Here is a 23,850-nt window from a genome sequence, read left to right as displayed (position 1 = left end):
CCAGTTTTCCTTGTACCACTGACATTTTATGAATGTTGGCAAATTACTGAACCCATATAGGCCTTCGTTCACACCTCATTCAGAATCCACTAAAAAAATTTACGTCAAAGCATCTTGTAAATTATAAGGTACTTCGCAAGTAGAAGGGATTATTATTGTTCAGAGCAGGAGGATGCTAGTTGATTGATCGCAATCTGTGAGTTAATATTTTAAGGTTCTCAGGTTATTACTGTGTAATGTTTTTCTGCTTTATTTTTACATATTTTATAGGGTGATTTAGAATATGTAAATGTAAAATTAATACATGCATTTAAGTAAAACAATGCTTTCAATATTATTAACAATGGAATATTTTTGAATTATTCTACAGCATCCATATTTTAATTAGCATGTCCTTCTCTTTTACATATGCAGATTTTCAATTGAGAAAGGAATTGCTGGCCAAGTTGCAAGAACAGGGGAAGTCCTGAACATTCCAGATGCCTATGCAGATCCACGCTTTAACAGGTAAGAAATAGCCGACGTCGACACTCCATTGATTTCTTCTGTGATGTTCCACTCAGCTGAAACCTCTTCCGTGGAGCCTGAGTTCTCCGTGTCCCAATTCAGTTGTTTCTTCCTTAGTTTTCTTCTTTGAACCAACTCTGCTATCAAGTCAATATATTCAGATATTTATAAAATGTTGGATTCTAATCCACTAATGTATAATGATATCTAGATACAGGAGTTTAGAATGTTATAAAAACAACTGATAGGCAGAAGTTTTAATTTATAGAGCTACTGTGGGATTTTTTTTTTCCATTATACTGTCATGGTTTTGTAATGAACATATTCTCCATCAAAGCATATGCTCAAAGGCTGCAACACATAGTAAGAAATTTGCATACTTTTGAGATGAGTAGGTCTAGCTTTGAAGCACGGTTCTGTCATTCATTAGCTCTCAACTGACCTAGCATAAGTTACTTAATCTCTCTGAGCCTCAGTTTCCTCATCTTTAAGATGGGTGTGATAATGCCAATTTTGTTACTGTTGTTTTAAGATCACAGATAATATTCATAAAAGGTCTGGAAAATTTACCTGACCCAAAGTAACTAAATAAGTTGCATCTTTTATTGGATATTATTAAAGATGGATATTAGGATGGCTTATAAAGATTTTTTGTTTTGTTTTGACTTTCTTTGGAGAGTTGCAAACCCAATTATGTAATTTTTGATTTTAATAAACCTCTAGAAATGGAAAGTCTCAGGATTGGTGCTGTGACTGTTAGAGAGTAATATTTACAGTAGTTTGACAGCAGTGTTTAGTTAATTCCAACTCGTGGTTTACTTTAAGAGACAAGTAACATAAGCAATAGGAAGTTTATTCAGTTATTTGATCAATTGATGTCAAATATACACAACTCATATAAAAACATAGCAATATTCTAGTAATATATACTGTCAATAAATTAAACCTACACTGAAAATTTATTTTTTTCAAAAAGTCCAAACTCATCATTTAGTACTTAAAAATTAAATATATTTGCTTATCCTTATGTCAAATCTTTATGTAAAAAATGTATGAGTCAGACTATTAAGAAAATGAAAATGCAAGCACCAGATTAGGAGAAAATATTTGTAAAACATGTATCTGACAAAATACTTATATCTAATACATAAAAACTCTTTCAACATAGCAATGAGAAGATAACCCAATTTAGTACAAAGGACAGATGATTTTAACAGACAGTCCACAAAAGGAGATATAAAACTGATCACTAAACACATGAAAAATGCTCGAAGTGAGGGGAATATAAATGTAATTGACATGAGACTTCACTGAAGACCAGCTTGAATGGCTGTGACTTTAAAACATTGGCATTAGCAAAGATTGGCCAGGATGTGAAGAAATGAGTACCCTCATACATGGTTGGTGGGAATATAAAGTGGTACAACTGCTTGGGAAAACAGGTTTGCAGTTTCTTGAAAAGTTAAACATAACACTTACTGTGCAGTCCACTAATCAGCTCCGCTTCTAGATATTACTACAAGCAAAATGAAAACATACAGTGCTGCAAGGACTTGTATGCAAATCTTCAAAGCAGCATTATTTATAATTGCCCAAACTGGCTATTAAAAATAATATTGTCCATTAACTGGGAATGAATGAACAAAATACGATATGTCCATTCAATAGAGATATAACTCAGCAATAAAAAGGACTTAACCACTAAGACATGCAACAACATGGATGAATCTCAAAAACCTTTATGCTAAATGAGAGAAGCCAGGCGCTGAAGACTCCCATGTAACTACCTCCCGTTAGCTATGTCGCTGTTTCTATGCAACTTAGTCCTGTTTTCCAAAAACATTTCCTCACAATAGGAGTCAGCAAACCTTTTCTATTAAGGATCAGATGGTGAGTATATTTGCATTTATAAGCACTAATGTCCTTGTCACAAGTCCACAGCTCAGCCTTGTGGGGTGATGGCAGAATCAGACAATATGTGAATGAATGGTGTGGCTGTGTTCCAATACAACCTTACTTATAAACAGGAGAGGGCTGATTTGGCCCCTGGGTGCAGTTTGCTGACCACTGCTCTAAGTTTTTAAAGTGGAAACTCTGTAAGTTGGTTTAGCAAGTTACATCTCTCGTAAACATGATCAACTTCAAAGGATTATGTTATTTTACCAAATTTAATTGTATTTCTCCTCTGAATCCACGTTTTTTTGTCTGTTTACTTAGTAATGCTGGATACTTCAAATGATAAGCTGAAAGCCTCTTAGAGACTATCCTAGAAAACTCACTTGGAGACAAAAGAACCAACGGATTAGAATATTGTTGGAAAGGTTTTAATAAAACTCTGTGGAATGTTACTGTCCCTGAATGTAGAAGCTAAAAGTGCCATTACAGTCATATGTAATAGAAGCATATGTAAATTGCGAAGATTGAGGGGAGATTTATGATCGACTGTGTCCTGTATTTCTTCTGCCTTTTTCTTTTGTTGTTGTTGTTGTTATTTTCGGTTCTGTCACCCCACAGAGAAGTAGACTTGTACACAGGCTACACCACGCGGAACATCCTGTGCATGCCCATCGTCAGCCGAGGCAGCGTGATAGGTGTGGTGCAGATGGTCAACAAAATCAGTGGCAGTGCCTTCTCTAAAACAGATGAAAACAACTTCAAAATGTTTGCCGTCTTTTGTGCTTTAGCCTTACACTGTGCTAATGTAAGTACCATTTATTAAATACCATTTTTTACTACTCAATATTAATTTGGAAACTTTTTCATAAAGCAGCTTAAGGGTTTTTTTTTTTTTCATTTATATTTCCTTTACAAACCAGGAAAAGTAAGTGATTCCTGATTGTCCATGTTTTAGAAAATGTCATAAAATGCCCTGGAAGGAAAAATAACAGTCTCCTAATAGTTTGTGTTTATTTCAAGGTGGGAATTTGTTAAGAAGAAAAACGAAGTTACTGTAAATGTAAAATGTCCAGGCATCAGTCTTATATTTAGTGGTATCTACTGAAATGAAGAAAGAAAATGCTACCTAAACCTTGACTGTTTGTCAAATGCATTCATTTGAGATCCTTACACAAAAGTATAGTCGTGGCTCATGTTTTGACACCCACCGGGAAAGTTCTGTTTGTGACAAAAAGTGAGGCACCAGGTTGTCCATGTCAGATGCATTCTGTCCTGGACAGCTCAGTCCTCATGAAAGTTGTACTGTGTTCACTGAAGGGTAAAATGAAGTTCAATGTGGATTCTCAAGTCTCACTTTAAAAATAGTGGAATTTATTGTCTGTCTTTTACATTGTTATATTTTAGATGAATGGAACATTGAGTATTCTGTAAACTCTAGTAATCCTTTAATGATATTACTGGAATTCTGAGGTTAGGGAAAATTTTGGTATGGTGATCTTTTCATAGAGTTAAATCAACATACATTCAGTTGCTCCCTTAATCAATTAGAGAAACTGCTTTTTTGGGAGTAGGACTGGATTTCATAGGAGTAACCGTGTAACTCATAGGAACAGCGGAGAATACCTAGGAGTATTAACCTTCTGCACTTGAAAGGTCCCGTCTGCAGGTTTCTCCACGGGAACTTCCCCCCACTTTCTCACTGACTTCTTTAGAAGAAGAGTACCTAGGAGAATACCTAGGGACAAACACTGGGAAAACTTACCTTCTGGTGACTGAGGGTAACCGTTTTTAATTCAGTTTGTGCTATTTTGTGAGAGTACCCGTCCTCTTTCCTCACGCATTCCCGGTGCCCTTTTGGGGGACAGTTACTGTTACATAGCTCCTCAGAAATAAACTAGGAATGCTGTCAAACACTTTTGCTTCAAACATTTTTAGTATCTGTGTGTCTCTCATAAATAATGTTGACAGCTTATGCTTGTCTCATTTAGTTTAAAAGTCACAAAGATTGTAATTTCTAGTTTATTCGGAATATTGACTGTTTTATCATTTTTGAATGTAGCCAATGGAATTTAAGTACCATAGAAGCTTGATACATATTATAATATATTAAAAAACACAATAGCAAGATCTTAGGATGAGAAAATTTGGCATTATGTTTACTCTCTGAATATGTATTTGTTATCCAACAAAAGTTGAATATATTTATGCTTTATTTTATTAATTATCCTAAGATAATTTCTATTTATAAGATAATACATGGGTATGTCTAAAACATGTATAGTAAGTGTTAAAATTCATTTTGGATTGTGGTGGTATTATGTATTATTACGTACGTGATCAAATCAACTATTATAACATCTCGATAAATGTCAAAAAATAAAAAACAAAAATATTGAAAACTTTTTTCTTAGATACCTATGTCTTAAAACAACAATAGTTAATATAACTGTTCATGAATTTTTCTTATTGTTAAATGAAACTAGATTTAGCATAATTTTTTATACTTTTCATTTTGAAATAATTTCAGACAAAAGCAAAAGTTGCAAAAATAAAGTTCCCTGTATACCTTTATCCATATTCCCCAAATGTGAATATATTTGCCATTTTTGCTTTGAAATACTTTCTTTGTCTCTCTCTCTCTGTTACATAGATACTATCTTTCTCCAGTCTATATGAGAGTATGTTTCAGATGTAATGTCTCATAACTCCTAAATGATTCAGTTTGTATTTTCTCTAAAAACAAGGACTTTATCTTATTTTTTCACTGCATAATTTAAAAATCAAGAAAATAACATTGGTACTGTATTAGCTTGCTAGGGCCACTGTAATAAACATCACAGACTGGGTGGCTTAAACAACAGGAGATTATTTTCTCACAGTTTTGGAGGCTGGAAGTCCAAGATCAAGGTGTGTTTCTCCTGAAGCCTCTTTCCTTGGTTTGCAGATGGCTGCCTTCTGCCTGTGTCCTCACATGGTTTCTGCTGTCTCTGTATACATGCCTGTGTCCTAGACTTCTTATGAAGACACTCGTCATATTAGATTAGGACCCACACTTTAAATTTCCTCTTACCATACTTACCTCTTTAAAGGCCCTATCTCTAAATACAGCCGCATTCTAAGGTACTGGGGGTTAGGCTTTAATACATGAATTTTAAGGGGGCCACAATCTAACCCATCACAAGTACTGCACTGTTATCTCATCTGCAGACCTCTTTAGTCTCCTTTCATCTGGAACTATTCCTTAGTGTGGTCTCTCATGACCTGGGTATTTTTAAAGCGTATACACCTGTTGTTTTTTAGGATATTTCTTAATTTGGATTTGTCTGGTGTTTCCTCATGATTATATGAAGGTCTTGTTTTTGACAATGAGTTCACGTGTGGGTGTGTCCTCAGTGCATCCTGTTAGCAGGCATGTGCTTCATCACTGAGCCTGTTAACCTTCTGCACTTTGAAGGTCATGTCTGCAGGTTTCTCCACGGGAACTTCCCCCCACTTTCTCACTGACTTCTTTAGAAGAGAGTTTATATGTAAATCTCTATGTCCATTAATTCTCTGTCTCTCTTTCTCTCTCTGCGATACCTAACCTCTGGTCTAATACCACAGAATGCCCTCTAGCCATCTCATTTTCATCTTCGGAACTTTTTTTGTTGCAGTGAGAAATGTGGCTATCACTATTCAGCATCAATCTTATTCCAACTTGTCCCCCTTATTTTTTAAGGAAGCTGTAAGAATTGCTTCCATTAATAAAGTTTTATTATCACAATTTCCCTTAATTCTACCTGAGCTAAGATGCCAAAAAGTACTGATAATTCTGGCACCAAAAATTATTTTAATGAGCTATCAGTTGAGAATTTACTGAAGTTCACTTTTAATATTTTAGGAAAGTTTCAGAAAACCTTATTAGCCCTCATTAATACCAGTATTTTATATTGCTCCTTTGTATTACAGCAATTTGGTAACAGGGCTGTTTCAAAATGGGATGTGGGAAAAAGTCATTTTTAGTAAGAATATGTATGAAAGTTAAGAATATGGAAGTTGATTATCTTAAAATTTATTCATTTGTCCATGTATCCCTTGAAATATTGTTGTGTACTTTCAAGAATACGTAAATTAAGAACTAGACTAGCAGGTGCAAATGCTTTTCTAAGTCGCTAATTGTGGTATCATAATACCTGGATTTAATCATGTTTAAACCACACAGGAAACAAAAATAAACGTCTGAAAAGTTGTGAATAAGTTACTAGGCATTCCGTTTTTACATTGATTATTTATTTAAATTATTTAGGGTAAAATTTTTGTAAAATAACTAGTATTAGTTGATACTGGAAATGGTTATAATTTTTCTAAACACTTCGGACCCCATCACAACAATGCTTTTCTCCAACAATGACAAGTACTATGTGCAGCAGCAGTTCTGTCAAGTAGTCGCCCTCACTGGACCAAAGCTGGTTACCTTTTCTTTCTGAGATGGAGTTTCACTGTTTGTCACCCAGGCTATAGTGCAATTGCGTGATCTTGGCTCACTGCAACTCCGCCTCCCGGGTTTAAGCAATTCTCCTGCCTCAGGCTCCCGAGTAGCTGGGATTACAGGCATGCGTTACCATGCCCGGCTAATGTTTGTATTTTTAGTAGAGATGGGGTTTCACCACATTGGCCAGGCTATTCTTGAACTCCTGACCTCAGGTGATCCGCCTGCCCAGGCCTCCCAAAGTGCTAGGATTACAGGCATGAGCCACCTCACCCAGCCAAAGCTGATTACCTTTAAGGTATACATTGAAAATATATGCAGTGCAGCTGCAAGCTCTCTGTGGAATTTATTACCTTTTTTTTTTTTTTTTTTGAGATGGAGTCTCGCCCTGTCGCCCAAACTGGAGTGCAGTGGTGCCATCTCGGCTTGCTGCAAGCTGCACCTCCCAGGTTCACGCCATTCTCCTGCCTCAGCCTCCCGACTAGCTGGGACTACAGGCACCCACCACTACACCTGGCTCATTTTTTGTATTTTTAGTAGAGATGGGGTTTTGCCATGTTAGCCAGAATGGTCTCGATCTCCTGACGTTGTGATCCGCCTGCCTCGGCCTCTCAAAGTGCTGGGATTACAGGCGTGAGCCACCACGCCTGGCCTCAGTTTTCAACTGCAGTATATTTTTGTCCTTACTAAAGCTTATAAAAATTATATTATTTTTGAAGTGCTTTCAACTCAAAAAGAAGAGATTTGAGTCCACAGCTTCATAATGATTCCTTCTTCCCTCTTCTCCCTGGCCTTCCAGTCTGATGAAGACTAGTGGCTGGGTTTATTTCAAAACTTTGTTCCAATTCAGAAAGACCAGTTCTCATGTCTTCTTTAAAATGGTATTTTTTGCCTTGTTGAAGAAAGCATCCATCTAAATAAAAAAATAAAAGAAAATAGCTCCAAATTTATGCTAGTTTCAATAAGACAGCATCTAGTTTCTTTATGGTGGGATCCCTAGAACCTTACCCACTTGAAAAGATTGATGCCACGAACTACTGCTCATGACCAAGACCCGAATTCTGGTCACCACTCTGGCACCGAGATGCTTGAGGTTGTTCTTTAGCAATTTCGCTTTGCTGTTTTGAGCATTTTTTTCCCAAGCATCATATGAAAATTAGGAAAAGCACCTTGTATTATGCATTGTCCCAAACAATCACATCTGTGGGTTCCCTGCCTTTTCCTGAATGTTCTACTTTCTGGAGAACATACATTAGTAATGATCAAGATCATAAATATCAAAAATCTTTGTGCAGAATGAAGTGCTTTTTAATTGTTGACTATTACTGTCATTTTAATTGTGTTGATCTTGGGGAATTCAAAGTATTTCTGCTCTTGAACAAATTATGATGTCCCTAATAGAAGCGTGTTTTGTACATGAAAATTCTTGTTTCTAATACTGAACATGATAATGTAATGACATATTTTATTGTGGTCTTGTTTGATTAAGAGCCTATCTAAGAAGCAGGGCACATAGGCCATATTAACGCTTATTATGTCTTTATTTTTCTTTATTTCATCTTTAGAAATATTTGAATACATTCCTTTTATTGAATTAAAGGGGAATGTCTCTGATTGGCAACATCTCTCTTTCATTTATTGAGCTAACGTACTTGGAAGTACTATCAACAGAAAACATCTTTTAAATCCAAGTCAATTAATTTACTCATTTATATTGTGATTTTAAAGAAACCATTTAATATGCCTCAGAAAACCTAACAGGACAGTAATACCAGTTACATCTTTTGCCTAGAAAAATAAATCTTTTAAAACAGATTAGCTCTGTTTTGGATGGAAAGACATTTAACATGAAAGGGGCATGAACAAAATTTGCTATTAAAATGAAATTAGTTGGTTAGGGACAAAATGAATAAGTGGTTGAACCTTTATTCATTCCAGAATTCAACCACCAAGTATTGCATATCTTTTTTATACCAGATGGTGGATATAAAGATGACTATGATAAGAACAACTCTTATTTGATATAAGGCTTTATTGTGTGACACGCATTGTTCTAGACACTTTACATACGAAATCTCTTTTTGTATGTTCTCCCAACAATCTCATGAGTGTGGTTATTATTATCTCCACGTTTTGTAGGAAAAAAAATGGATGTATAGAATTTAAATAATTTCCCCAAGGGCATGTAGCAAGTACGTGATAGACCAGGGTTTGAATGCATGCAGACTGGTCCCCGTGCTCACTAAGTGTACTGCCTTCTCTCTGACATTATTCTTCCCTAAGGTCCTAAGGTTGCCTACAGGGAGGACAATTATTACGGAGTGTTTTTACATTTTATATATAAAATATGGATTAGGGTGCATTAGGGTTCTCCAGAGAAACAGAACCAACAGGATACATATATGGGTGAATAGATACATGAGTGAGGACTTAGGAGGGAAATTGGTTCATATGATTATGGAAGCTAAAAAGTCCCCCAGTAGGCTGTCTGCAAGCTGAAGAACCAGGAAAGCCAGTAACATAGCTCAGTCCAAGTCTGAAAGCCTCACAACCAGGGAAGCCGATGGTGTAACCCTGAGTCAGAGGCCAAAGGCTTGAGAAGCTGGGGTGCAGCTGGTGCAAGTTAAACTGCAAAGGCCAGAGATCCTGGAGATCTGATGTTCAAGGACAGGGTAGGTGTCCCAGCTTTAGAACAGAGAGACACTTTGCCTTCCCTTTGCCTTTCTGTTCTGTCTGGGTCTTCAGCCAGTTGCATGGTGCCCTACTGCATTGGATAAGGGCAGATCTTCCCCACTCAGTGCACTGATTCCAGTGCCAATCTCCCAGAAATACCCTCACTGAAACACCCAGACATCATGCTCTACCTGCTATCCGAGCATCCTCTAACCCAGTCAAGTTGACACTTAGAATTAACCATCACAGACGGTAAGGTTAATTTTGTCAGAAATGAGGGGGAAAAGCTCAGAAAAAAAAAAAACAAAAAACTTCATAGATAAAGTAATATAGATGGTAGAGCAAAGATAGGATTAATCAAAGAGTTTGGAATCGATTAACACCAACTTTAACACTTGGGACAAACTTCCAAGGAGAATTATGTAAATTAAATGTGTAATTATAGATGATGAACTATTGCCTTAAGAGTAGTGTATATTCCCAAGAAAATTTTCTAAGAAATATCAAAAATACATCTTATACCAATGCATTGAGTCACAAAGTTATCTCCTAAAATTCAACTATCTCCTGTTAGTGGTGACATGATCACACACAGAAACACACACACACACACACACAACACACACACACACATATCCTTTTCCCTCATCTTGAATTTGAATACTCTTAGATACTAATGAATAACAATTCTTAAACTGAATTTTTGGGGTTACATGAAAATAAAAGTTTAATACTTCTCCAAGTCTACAAGTTTATAGATAACTAATTTCAGCTGAGGTCAGTCTTCTTTTTTTCTTCTTTTGGTTATAAGGTTATAAAATTTATAACTGACATGGACATTTATTCATTCCACACATAAGTATTAATCACTCCTAGATGCTAGGTACAGATTAAGAATTAATGGACCCTACATCCTAGGTGGTTTCATGTCCCATGTTTATATATTTGAAATATTCTTTGGCACTGAATACAGGACAATTTTCCAGTTTTATTTGACCTTAAAGGTATCATTTCCAAAAACACCAGCTCTGCAGTAGATGCAGCTCTCTTTCAGCTATGACACTAGGCCCTCCACCCTTCCAAATTATTCTTTCCCTACTTTTTGAGTTCTCAATGTGTGTGTAGTAGGATTCAAAACTTAAAATCAAGCAGACATGCATTTTACAACCTGATCTATTACTTTCCAACATTCTGACCTTGGGGAAGTCAGCTTATGTTCTTGAGCCTTAGTTCTCTCAACAGATAAACGGAAACAATACTGATTCCCCAAGATTATTGTTAGGGCAAAATGAGATATGTGAATAAATTCTTAGAACAGTGCGTAGTCCATATGAATAAACTCTTAGAACAGTGCATCGTCCATAGCAGACATTCAGTGTTGCATCCTTTGTTTTCACATTAGTCGTTATATTTTATGAATTATCATTGCAGCCAATTTTACAAAATTTCAGTTCATTGTTAAATATATAGCTGGTTTGTTGTTTCCACAGGCTAAGTTGCTTTTCATTAAAATTTGATTTGCTTCATTTATTTACTGGAAAATAGCAAGGAAGAGCCTGTAGAGGTACCTTTTATGTCTGCCCTAAGAAGGAACTTCTAAGCTTACAGAGGAAGAGGGAAGTCAGTATTCCTACCTTAGGACACCAATTGTTTTCCATACACTGAGGTGCATTTGGGGCACACAGCTGGAGAGTCATTTTTCCAGTGCCCCTACTTTCTCCTGAATTCAGCTGTCTCTTATTTCACAGGAACATAATACACACAAATATTTTTTTAAAATTTGTTCCCAGTGCTTTCAAATCCACTGAAACACGTTAAAGAAAACTATTGTCACCTTTGCAATCCTCAGCATGAAAGAACTCTCTATGGTGCCATAGACAGTAGGTGCTTGGGCCTGTCTTTAAGAAAGTGTTTTAAATACTTCCACCCACGATTAGGTCAAAGATATAACTCTACCAAGAAAGAAACAGAAATAAATCTTTGTAGTTTTTGTTTTGTTTTTTTTTTTTGCATTTTGGTACTGTGGTTTCCATAAACTAGAATAGTTGTGCAAGCATGGTAAGTCACATACCAAATGCTGTATTTTTGCAGCAGTGTATTTTAAATCTCTCAATAAGTGTTTTTCATTAGCTCAATCCGTAGAGGGTACTAATATCTATTGATCTTTCCATTCTTAGATTTTTTTGTGTGCCATCGTTTACTTGTTTACCTACCCAAATTTCTCTCAAATTAGCTCCCTTGTGAGAGACCCTCATGCTCAGATATATGTAATGTTTTCCATATGTCCCAGGCTTTCAGTGATCTGGGTCCACGTTTTTGTTTCTGTTAAGTTTTTGGCTTGAAATTCCTGCAATATGTTAAGATAAATTTGGAAACTACAACTACATATGTTCAGGCTTGATTTCCATATTCTCAATGGATGGAGACTATTTATTTTCTACCCATAGCCCCAAGTAGAGATAAGGCTTCTTTTTTGCTTATGGAATTCTCAGTTCAGCTCCTCTTCTCATGCAGCCACAGGGAAGTCTTATCCTGCATGGACCTTCCCCTCACATCCGGGAGCCTCAAGCCACACCCTGTGATGGGTCTGTTATTTCTTTAGTCTGCTGCAGCACTGCTCTATGCTATGAAATAAACAGCACAGCATTTCCTTTTTATTGATTTATAATAGTTGTACATATTTGGGGAGTATGTAGAATAGTTTGATACCTGTGACTGTGTTAATCATATCAGTGTGACAGAGGTATCTGTCACCTCAGATATTTATATTTTCTTTGTTTTGAGACCATTATGAATCTTCTAGCTATTTTGAAATACACAATAAATTATTGTTAAGTGTAATTTTCCTAGTGTACTATCAAACAATAGAACATATTCCTTTTATCCAACTGTATTTTTGTACCCCTTAACCAACATTATACACAATGGAACATTATTCAGCCATAAAAAGGAATGGAATCATGTAACTTGCAGCAGCATGGATGAAACTGAAGGTCATTAGGTTAAATAAAATTATCCAGGCACAAAAAGGCAAATATCACATGTCTGACTCACTTATGGGAGCTAAAAAAGTGGATCTCATGGCAGTGTAGAGTAGAAGGGTGGTAACAGGTACCTTATTCAGTGTTCCCCATATGTATGTGGAGTACGTATTTGATTTTAGGACTTGCTTAGAGAATCAATTTAATTTGACTAATGATATTATTTAATGCTATTGACAAACATATATAAAATATGTAGTTTAATAAGTATTTTGTCAATTCGATTTTAAATGTAAATTAAATAGGGGAAAAGAGTGCACAATTTATAATAGTAGGACAATTATTATATCTCAAGCGTTCGCAAAGTTAAACTACTTGTATCTTAAAGAATACCAGGTGGTGTGCAGTAAATGTTTAACAGCAACGTCTCTAAAAACAGAATGGTCCTGATTTGTGTGTTTCCCTGTTTCTCTGGTGTACGTTCCCTCAATATGGACAATTTCAAGCTACCCATGCGCCATAGTGAATGCAGAGTTGGGAAGAAATGTGCATAATTGGCTCTTGCAAGCCAGTTCAGTGCACCACTGCCACAACAGAAAAGTAGACTCTCTTCTTGATTATCACCAAAATCAAACAAAAGAGCCAAATGGTGTGGCAACATAGTGCTGATGTCCATCTAAGATAAGGTTGCTGATAGCACTGAGAGCTTCACAGTCACTGGCCAGTGCTTGTTCTTAGCCTTTCCCAGTGTTAATCCATTGAACCTTACATTCTTGACTAAGTACTACGGTGTCCTTAGTCTACAGATGAGATCCTGGGGAACAGAGGTTAAGTGATTAGCCTAAATGTATACAATTAGTAAATGATGGACAAGAGATTTGTTCCAAGTAGATGATTCCAGAGTTTAGATTTCTAAGAGTTGCCTGACCCTAAAGTGACTCTAGGTTTACTATGAACATTAATTACAAACATTAGGGTGTCTCATAGACACAGTCATTTCTAAGTGTAATGAGGGTGATTGTGTAAATAGGCCCCAAGAACAACATTCTAAATAATCACTAATTAAATATTTTTGTATGCCAGTTGAGTAGGAATGCCATTTTATAAAATGCGAATGAATGTATTTTTAATGTATGGTAGATATGCTCTTACAGTCCTGTTTCCAGGTTGTCTTTATTGTTTTGTTTTTTTAGCACATACATCTTTTCAATATCCTCGTGCCGAAGACTGATAGGCCATCAAAATATATTTCAGTTTTAGACAAACAGCAGTTTTTTCTGCTAGAATTCTCTTCTACTTGGGCAGTGACTCCAAGATTATTTACCCAGTGTTATAGGCAAATAATTTATGCAAAATGCACTTAGAAAGACAACATAGTTTTCTACCTTCAGTAATTTGCATGAATATGATAAAATCATCTACTAATAATCCTAGATTATATTATTTTCTACTATTCATATTGAAGGTCATTTAGAAAATGGGAAGTAAATATAAAATTTTCTAAAACTAATTATTTTGTGCTGTGATTTTAATTTTATCTTGTAATTAGTGTTATTTACCTACACTGATTACAAATATAAAAGTAAATGACTAAAAATTTTAATTTAAATTTTTACGTATTTTCAATATATTGATATCAAAAATTATAAAAATAATAGAAATAAAATTTATTCTAATTTTAGGTCATAAACATATAAAATGACAACAAAAGGAATCTTATAGTTTTGTGAGACCTACATGAAATAATGCATACAAAACACTCAGCATACTGCCTGGCACAAGCGCTCAATAGCATGAATGACTAGAGTAGCAGTTAGTTCACTGCCTAGTATAGTTACTCTTAACTAACATCTTTACCATAGAATTGCACTGAATTACAGGTAATACCAATTTACAGTAAATACTGAGTAAATCCTGTGGATTGTTCACTTCCCTAGCAGAATCTACGCTATCATCTCTAAAGTGGAAAGCAAGTGACATTCCATTAACATATATGAGGAAAATGTGAGAACTTAGGTCTTGATACATTTTTGGGTAAATGATATTAAAGAATTTTTTTATTGATTGTTAATACGTGGATGGGGCTTTCAGAAAGTTCATGCACTAGAAGGTCACGTCTTGTCCAGGAAACAGTCTCCTCTCACAGAGTGGGCCTTGTGCAGCTAGGAAAAGGTGACAGCAGTGTCCAGCCTACGCTTCTAAACCTTTCTCAACTTTACTAAGGAGGATTATTTAATCAATTGGAAAAAAAATCACAGTTATGAAGATGATTTCAAAATGTTCATGCGTTTTCGTTTGTGCTACCCACAGATTTGCCGTTTGCAGCAAAATATTTGGTACAGTTGTTCATTTAATAAATTAGGTATACATGCTTCTTTCATAAAAAGGCAAAGATTCCAAATTTGCTAACTTCTTCTAATGACAAATGAAAGTATTTAGAAGATATATTCAGAGAAATAACATTTAATCTGAACCCTCAAGTTTCCAGTGACATTAACACTGAATGAAAAAATAATTGCTTTCCAAAGAAATTCATGCTATGAAGAGAGCACTTTGAAAACAGATCTTTGCCAGCATTTTCATTGTCATGTGACTTTTTTGCTGAAATTTATATGTCATGTATACAAATTGTGACATCTATACCCTCAAAAAGACAGAGCAGAAACTTTTAAAATAGTTTCACTGAGGTTTATTGATACACAATAACGTACAACTGTTTAAAGTGTACAACTTAGTATACACACATACCCATTAAACCATCAACATAATCAAGATAATAAATATAGCCTTAGTAATCCCTTCCTTTTGACCTTTGACTCATCTTCAGGTGACCATTGATTTGCTTTCTGTCACTATAAATTACTTTGCATTTTCTAGAATTATTTTGTATAAAGGGAATTATATAATCTGTATTATTTCGCTTTTTTCACTTAACATAATTTTGTGATTCATTAGTGGTGCTGTGTATGTAAACAGTTAATTCCTCTTTATTACTTAGTATTAGTTTATTGTATGGACATACCATAACTAATTTATTTACTTGTTGATAGATATTTGAGTGATTTCCAGTTTTTGGCTATTACACTAAAGCTACAGCAAACGGGTTGGGCACAAGCCTTTAAGTGGCCATAGACTTTCATCTCACTTGGGTAAAGATTTATGTGTGCAGTGGTGGGTAACATGGGAGGGGTCTGTAACTGTTTAAGAGACCATCAAACTGTTTACCAAAGTGATTGTACTCTTTTACATTCCGTAAATCATGGTATGTGTTCCAGTTCTTCTGTATTTGTCATCTGTACACCATCTTTGGTGAAGTGTCTTCTCAAATCTTTTGTCCATCTTTTGTTTGTGGTGGTTTGTTTTCTTACTGATTTTTAGTTGCTCTTTATATATTCTGGATACAAGTCATTTTCATTTATCAGATAGATTATTTGCAAATATTTGCTCCCAGTCTTTGGCCTGTCTTTTCATTCTCTTAATGGTTTCTTTCTAAGAGCAAAAGTTTTAAACTCTGAAGAAGTCCAGTTGATCAGTTTATCCTTTTATTATGATGTTTAACATTGTATTGAAGAAATACTTGCCTAACCTAAGGTCATTAAGACATTTCTCCTCTGTTTTTTTTTTTCTAGAAGTTTTATAGTTTTAGGTTCTATAGTTAAGTTTATATTCATTTTGAGTAAATATTTGTATATGGTACAAGGTAAGGGTCAAAGTTTTTATTTATTTATTTATGTATTGCTCTTAGATATTTGGTTGTTGCAAACCACTTGCTGAATCCATTATCCTTTCTTTATGGCCTCGCCTTTGCAGACTTGCTGAAAATCAGCTGACTGTGTGTGTGGTCCTTTTTCTGTATTTAGTTCCACTGATCTGTTTGTGCCCCTTGATGCCACTACCACACTGCTTTAGTTACTATAACTTTATAGTAAGTATTGGATTTAGGCAGTATAATTTCTTCAACTTCATTCTTTGTTTTCAGAGTTATTTTGGCTATTCTAGGTCCTTTGAATTGACATATTAATTATGGAATCAGCTTTTAATTTCCTATAGAAAAGCCTACTGGGATTTTGATTGGGTTGATATATGAGTAGTTCAGTTCAAAGGGTGGTGTGAAATCTCTAACTATAATTGTGGATTTTTCTATTTGTCTGTTTTTTTTGCAGTTCTGTCATTGTTTGTATACCAAAACTATCTTATTAGGTCGTGTAATACTTAGGGTTGTTATATCCTTGTGATGACCTGACCCTTTTGTTATCTGAAATGATTTTCTTTATTCCTAGTAATAATCTTTGTTCTGAAATCAACCTTGCCTGTTATTATTAATAAAGTTGTAACTTTCTTTTGACTGGTATTAAATAGGATATCTTTTCCATCATTTTAATTTTACTCTATGTCTTTATAGTTCAGGTAGAATTCTTGTAAGCAGTATATAGTTGGCCGATACTTTTTTATTCAATCTGGCAGTCCTTGACTTCTAATCATGATGTTGAGACCATTCACATTTTATGTTTAGGTGTAAATCCACCATCTTGCCATTTGTTTTCTGTGTGTTTAATCTGTTCTTTATTCCCCCTTTCCTTCTCTCTACCTTTAAAATTGAATTTTAATGATTTTGTTTTATGAAGCAGGTTTTAACTGATACAAATCTTCTCCACAAAGAGTTTTCATTGATTTTGAACCCATTTTGATAATATATGAAAACGTGGCTGATTAGTTTGCAGGGTCAACTGATTGACATAAAAAATGGAAATGCATTTGAATTTCAACCAAACATATTAGTAGTTAGGAAACAAAAATATAAGTGTCATGTTTAAGAATAGCCAATACAACCTTTTTTTTTTTTTTGAGAGAGAGAGAGAGAGAGTGTCTTGCTCTGTCGCCCAGGCTGAAGTGTAGTAGTGCAATCTCAGCTCACTGAAACCTCCACCTCTTGCCTCCCTGGTTCAAATGATTCTCATGCCTCAGCCTCCCCAGTAGCTAGGATTACAGGTGTGTGCCACCGTGCCTGGCTAATTTTTTTGTGTTTTTAGTAGAGACAGGGTTTCGCCATGTTGGCCAGGCTAGTCTTGCTGCCTGCCTCTGCCTCCCAAAGTGCTGGGATTACAGGCATTAGCCACAGCCAATACAACCTTTATTCCATTTGGATCGACATACTTCTTAAGGAATACTTTTCTCAAATAGTATAACTGAAAATCTAAATACTGAAATACATTAAAGTGAACCATCCCTTAAATCATCTCCAAAAGTATTAAAGAAAGCATTTGATGATTAATGACATTTAAATATAGTACTTTCATTTAAAAATATGTAATTTTTAGTAAGAACAAAGATTTAGTAAAATATTTAAAAATATACCCACTGAATTTTAATGTTTTTGATTTCTGTGTATACAGATAATACATGAACACAGTTTGTGTGCACACAATTACTGTGTATTCATTCATTGGGTTTGTATTGCCACAATTTGTTTACTGATAAGGTTTTCACAATCAAACATTTTAGTAACGTGTGGACCAAGAGGACTTTGAGATCACCAAGAAGGAAGCTAAATATTTTTAAATTATGAAATAAAGTATCTTTACTCTTGACCCATTTAGCTTCATTCTTTTTTTTTTTTTTTTTTTTTTTTTTGAGATGGAGTTTCACTGTTGTCGCCCAGGCTAGAGTGCAATGGCGCCATCTTCGCTCACTGCAATCGCCACCTCCCAGGTTCAAGCGATTCTCCTGTCTCAGCCTCCCAAGTAGCTGAGATACAGGTGTGCAGCCAGCTGATTTTTCTATTTTTTAGTAGACACAGGCTTTTGCCATGTTGGCCAGGCTGGTCTTGAACTCCTAACCTCAGATGATCCACCTACCTGGGTGTCCAAAAGTGCTGGGATTACAAGGGTGCGTGACCTTGCCCAGCCTTCATTTATATTTTTATGTAGACTGGATAGTCTTACCTATAGATGGTGAACTATCCTGTAGAAAATGTTATTTTAAAAATGCAAAATGTTACAAAAGCTACTCTAGCTTGTCACCACGTTTTCGGTATTAATTTACTTTAGACGGTTCCTAATTAATCTCACCTATTTAATAATTCACAAGTATAAGTATTGACCCATTCCTTTGTCTCCACTGCATGTTTTTGTTTCATCTCACATATTAATTTATAATTATTTGTAAAACATTTGCACACAGATACAGATACACAAGATTTCAACTTAATAGGATGGCAAAATGTACCTATCCATTTTTTATTAATGTAATTACCAGTTTATATGCTTACTCTATAAACACAGTCTATGACTGACGAATGCAAACCTGTGTTACTCATTTGAGTTCATTGCTGGAACACCAATAACACCCCAAATTCAGTCCTGTTAAGAATGGTAAAAATATACAGTCAAGACTAAAAACCAGAGAAGGAAATGATGATAAAACCTTCCCAAGGAAGTTGAATTTGATGTACAGGTGAAATGCAGTAATTAAAGTTTTTGTTGTAACAGATTGAGAAATACCTTAGATCTTACGATGATCTTTAAAAGTACTAATATTCATTTTCTGATAATAAAATGAATGTGTTTAATTTTTATTTAAAAATGCGGAAATACAGAGCATTTTAAAGAAGACAAATGCCAAGTAATCTCATTACCCAGAGATAATGTCTGATAAAAACTTTTAAAGCAGAGATGTCATTTTTTTAAAACATCATTTCTTTTGAATCTGCAAAGTCATGTGTGCACATCCCAGTGTATATGGAAATATGGATAATAATAAATCCACTTTGGTTTTAATTCTCGTTCTGATTCTTTAATACCAAATTCTGAACTTCAGTGACAAAACAGTTTAAACATTCTTTTAATTTTGGGTTTTTTTTTTTATTTGCCTTCTAGATGTATCATAGAATTCGCCACTCAGAGTGCATTTACCGGGTAACAATGGAAAAGCTGTCCTACCATAGCATTTGTACTGCAGAAGAGTGGCAAGGCCTCATGCAATTCACCCTTCCCGTGCGTCTCTGCAAAGAAATTGAATTGTAAGTATGTTGCTCTGTCAGTTTCTTCAGAAACCATTTTTAATTGAATTGAACTTAAAGTGAGACAGATTATAGAATTAGAGTCACAATTATTATACACATATTACATGTGGAGTTTCATGTGTTGCCATTTTCTCCTTCTGAAGTGATTCCAGATATTATGATAGGATTTGGAAATAAAAGGCCAGATCTCATTACCTTAAAAAAGAAAACCTGAACTCAGTTTTAAAATGAGTTAACCTAAATGTTAGCATTTCTCATTAGTCTGTTGCATACTTTATACCATTTAATATTTAACACTCAAAATGGCATTTAACATAAGATATCAAACAGTTCTCATTTCCAGATAAATTTAAACTTCCAAATTAAATTCAAGAATTCTGTCATAGTTTGACTCTCATACTGTATTTTTTAATCCTATGTTAATATATTTAAGTTACTAGAGGGTAGGGCCTATGATAATTTGTATGTTCATTGTAAGTGTAAGCCAACACCATCTACAGAGGAAACCTTCAGAAGTGACTTAGAGCTAATATTTGCCTTACAATTGAAATTATAGTAAATATTATACTATACTGTTTATTCAAGTCTAATGTTGGTAACTAAATTAGCAAATGAAAAATAGGTAATAACTTTGGTGTTTCTATTAGTGAAATTGTTATCTCAGTTAAAATAGGAGATAGAACAATTTCAAGTGCAAAAATACTTCTGAAAAGACTTTTCCCCCCTTTTCTATGATTTCATATTTATCTAATATTTGTAATGTATCTTTTGGTACTTTTTATTTCTCTGACAACAAATGAAGCATATTTTTAAACAGATTAATAGAAAATGAATCAATGACCCAAATATCGGACCAGATTTCTAAGGGAATATGTTGAATTTCTTCCTGGAAATCTTTCAGTAACAGAGCGATGTGGCTGAGAAGGCAGGAAAAGGGATGGCTGAGCTCCCAGTGTCTTTTTAGCTCCTTGGTACAAAAAAGTTAAATGCTTTTCTTTACTTACTGTGTTTATTCTAATTACATTTAATGATAAACTGCCCTTTTAAAATTTCAGATTCCACTTTGACATTGGTCCTTTTGAAAACATGTGGCCTGGAATTTTTGTCTACATGGTTCATCGGTCCTGTGGGACATCCTGGTATGAATGACTTTAAAATTTACTTTTTGAAATATTGGGTGACATAACCTCTTCCTCCTTCTACATATATGCCTCACCACCATCTTTGTTTATAATTATTTTTAAATATTGCATATATAAATTACTTTTTTTCTAAATATTCCAATAAAAAAGAGCTGAGATTATTATACAAATACGCAGCCTTTTCAGATTCTCTGTAGGGGCTCTAGCAACATGGTTGTAGCCTGGTTAAAAAATATAAAAATCTTTCATAAAAACAGAGGCTAGAATTTCTTTTGGCTGTGTAACTGAAAGAGACAGGGGTTACTACTGACAAGAATTTTAGGCCGGGCGCGGTGGCTCCCGCTTGTAATCCTAGCACTTTGGGAGGCCAAGGCGGGCGGATCACGAGGTTAGGAGATCGAGACCACGGTGAAACCCCGTCTCTACTAAAAATACAAAAAAATTAGCCGGTGTGGTGGCGGGCGCCTGTAGTCCCAGCTACTCTGGAGGCTGAGGCAGGAGAACGGCATGAACCTGGGAGGCAGAGCTTGCAGTGAGCCGAGATTGCGCCACTGCACTCCAGCCTGGGCGACAGAGCGAGACTCTGTCTCAAAAAAAAAAAAGAATTTTATATAGCTAACAAACATATGAAAAATATCTCATCATCACTGGTCATTAGAGAAATGCAAATCAAAACCACAATGAGATACCATCTCACGCCAGTTAGTATGGCGATCATTAAAGAGTCAGGAAACAACAGATGCTGGAGAGGATGTGGAGAAATAGGAGTGCTTTTACACTGTTTGTGTGAATGTAAATTAGTTCAACCATTGTATAAAACAGTATAGTGATTCCTCAAGGATCTAGAACTAGAAATACCATTTGACCCAGCCATCCCATTACTGGGTATATACCCAAAGGATTATAAATCATTCTTCTATAAAGACATGTGCACACGTATGTTTATTGTGGCACTGTTCATAATAGCAAAGACTTGGAACCAACCCAAATGCCCATCAATGATAGACTGGATAAAGAAAATGTGGCACATACACACCATGGAATACTGTGCAGCCATAAAAAAGGATGAGTTCATGTCCTTTGCAGGGACATGGATGAAGCTGGAAACCATCATTCTCAGCATATTAACACAAGCACAGAAAACCGAACACAACATGTTCTCTCTCATAAGTGGGAGTTGAACAGTGAGAACATGTGGACATAGGGAGGGGAACATCACACACTGGGGCCTGTTGGGGGATGGGAGGCTAAGGGAGGGATAGCATTAGGAGAAATAGCAAATGTAGATGAAGGGTTGATGGGTGCAGCAAGCCATCATGGCACGTGTATACCTATGTAACAAACCTGCACGTTCTGCACATGGACCCCAGAACTTAAAGTATAATAATAATAATAATAATAATAATAATAATAATAAATGTTTAGAATACGATGTGTAAATTTAGCATCAACTTTCAACCTAATGTCATATATCTATTAGAATAGATTGAAAAGAAACATGTCTTCTTATTCAAAGTGTGATACTTTGTCAGTAATTTGATTATGGCACCATTTCATTGCAAATCTTTTCCCCACCCACTTTGGCCTGTCCTAGAGGCCTTTCCTGACTTTATATCTGATCCTTTTCAGTGTAAACACACAATGTTTAATCACAAGGAATAGTTTTCTTTTGCTCTTTTTTACTCATTTAGGAATTAAATGTCTTATAGAGCCTCTTAGTTTCTCTAGAACTAAATTGTCATTTTTCTTGAAGTCTGTGTCTTTTCTATCTGTGACTTTTTATAAATTAGTGTTTCAAAAGGATAAGCATAGGATACCTAACTCCAGTTAATTCTCAGAATGCAGTTGAGAGTTTGACCAGTTGGAATTCTTAAAATGCCATACCTTATACTTCAAAGACATTTGAAAATTTTTAGTGGAGAAAAACACAGGTTACATATTTTTAAGTTTTTATGAATTCTTGACCTCCTTGGTATTTTAGAAAGCCTTGTTTTTTATATGCTATTGTTTTAAGCTGTCTCAAGTCTATTTTGAGAGTTTGTAGGGTCTTAAATAAGTACATAATAATATAAAATATATAAAAATATAGTATAACAATATATGTATTAAAATATACATCATATTATTTTATATGCTGTATCAGTATTTGGATATATTCATTTGGGACTTAATAATGTGAGTATATAATAAAACTTAATACTTTGGAATTACTTTGAAAGTATAGTAACTCTAGAAAAGTCTCATAGTATACATATTTGCAGTTTGCAAGTCTGAATATTCTTTTTGGAAAATATTAGCTCAAAATACCCTTTAGCAAGATGGTGCTGTGTTGTTGTCTTTTGAGCACCATGGGGTTTAGGAAATGAACTTAAAACTAAAGAAGAGCATGAGGGCTGGTGACGGGTGACTGTGTACTATTACTGATATTTTCTTGCTGGTGGGACAGTTACTGTATCACAACAGATACCATAAAAGAGTCTTTATTCTCTTACTTCTTGTTGGCTAAGAACTGGAAAGGAACTGGTGAGTGAGTTTCCAGTGCTCATGGATTCAGTCAGGGTGGAAATCTTTAGAGTTGCAAACGTGTAAGGGTACAGACATATGTGTACCTCAACTAGGGAGTTCTCCTGCAACATAGTGCTTCTCTACTGGTTTCGGTCATAACAATTTCTTTTCCGTGCAGCTTTGAGCTTGAAAAGTTGTGTCGTTTTATTATGTCTGTGAAGAAGAACTATCGGCGGGTTCCTTATCACAACTGGAAGCATGCAGTGACTGTGGCACACTGCATGTATGCCATACTTCAGAACAATCACACGCTTTTCACAGACCTCGAGGTGGGTGTGCACTCTTTACCGCTGTTTCTCGTAACCTCCGTGGATTTAATACTGCGTGTCGGGAGCACATTGAAGACATGGATTTGTGAGATGTTATTCCAAGACAAATTTTGGCTTAATAAATCAATAGCAGCCCATTTTTACACTCCCACACCCATGCATTTAGCATGTTATTTTGTATAAGAAATGTAGATAAAAGAAATTTTAACTTCATCAAAATCTCCCCCAAGGAAACACTAATTTTGTAGTCTGTCTTCCCTATTAAAGCTTAAATGTTCTGAAGGGATATAAACAGTGAATTTTATTCATTGCTTATATGCCCTGGATA

The 23,850-nt window shown here is 35.2% G+C and overlaps 1 protein-coding gene across 6 annotated transcripts in view; it reads left to right on the top strand.

Annotated features, from left to right (window-relative positions):
• The window catches only part of PDE10A (phosphodiesterase 10A), a 662,241-nt gene that overhangs the window by 576,052 nt on the left and 62,339 nt on the right, over positions 1-23,850 (top strand). For all 6 annotated transcript variants that reach the window (XM_030809949.1, XM_030809952.1, XM_030809953.1 and 3 more), the window contains 5 exons: positions 415-507; positions 3,022-3,208; positions 19,401-19,543; positions 20,602-20,685; positions 23,372-23,522. In XM_030809949.1, coding sequence (XP_030665809.1) covers positions 415-507; positions 3,022-3,208; positions 19,401-19,543; positions 20,602-20,685; positions 23,372-23,522 — 658 coding nt within the window. The remainder of the gene's footprint in view (positions 1-414; positions 508-3,021; positions 3,209-19,400; positions 19,544-20,601; positions 20,686-23,371; positions 23,523-23,850) is intronic.

This window comes from Nomascus leucogenys, chromosome 3 (assembly GCF_006542625.1).
Source record: "Nomascus leucogenys isolate Asia chromosome 3, Asia_NLE_v1, whole genome shotgun sequence".
NCBI classification, from domain to species: Eukaryota; Metazoa; Chordata; class Mammalia; order Primates; family Hylobatidae; genus Nomascus; species Nomascus leucogenys.
The sequence above is the reverse complement of the archived record's forward strand: the minus strand, read 5'-3'. Positions and strand labels throughout refer to the sequence as shown.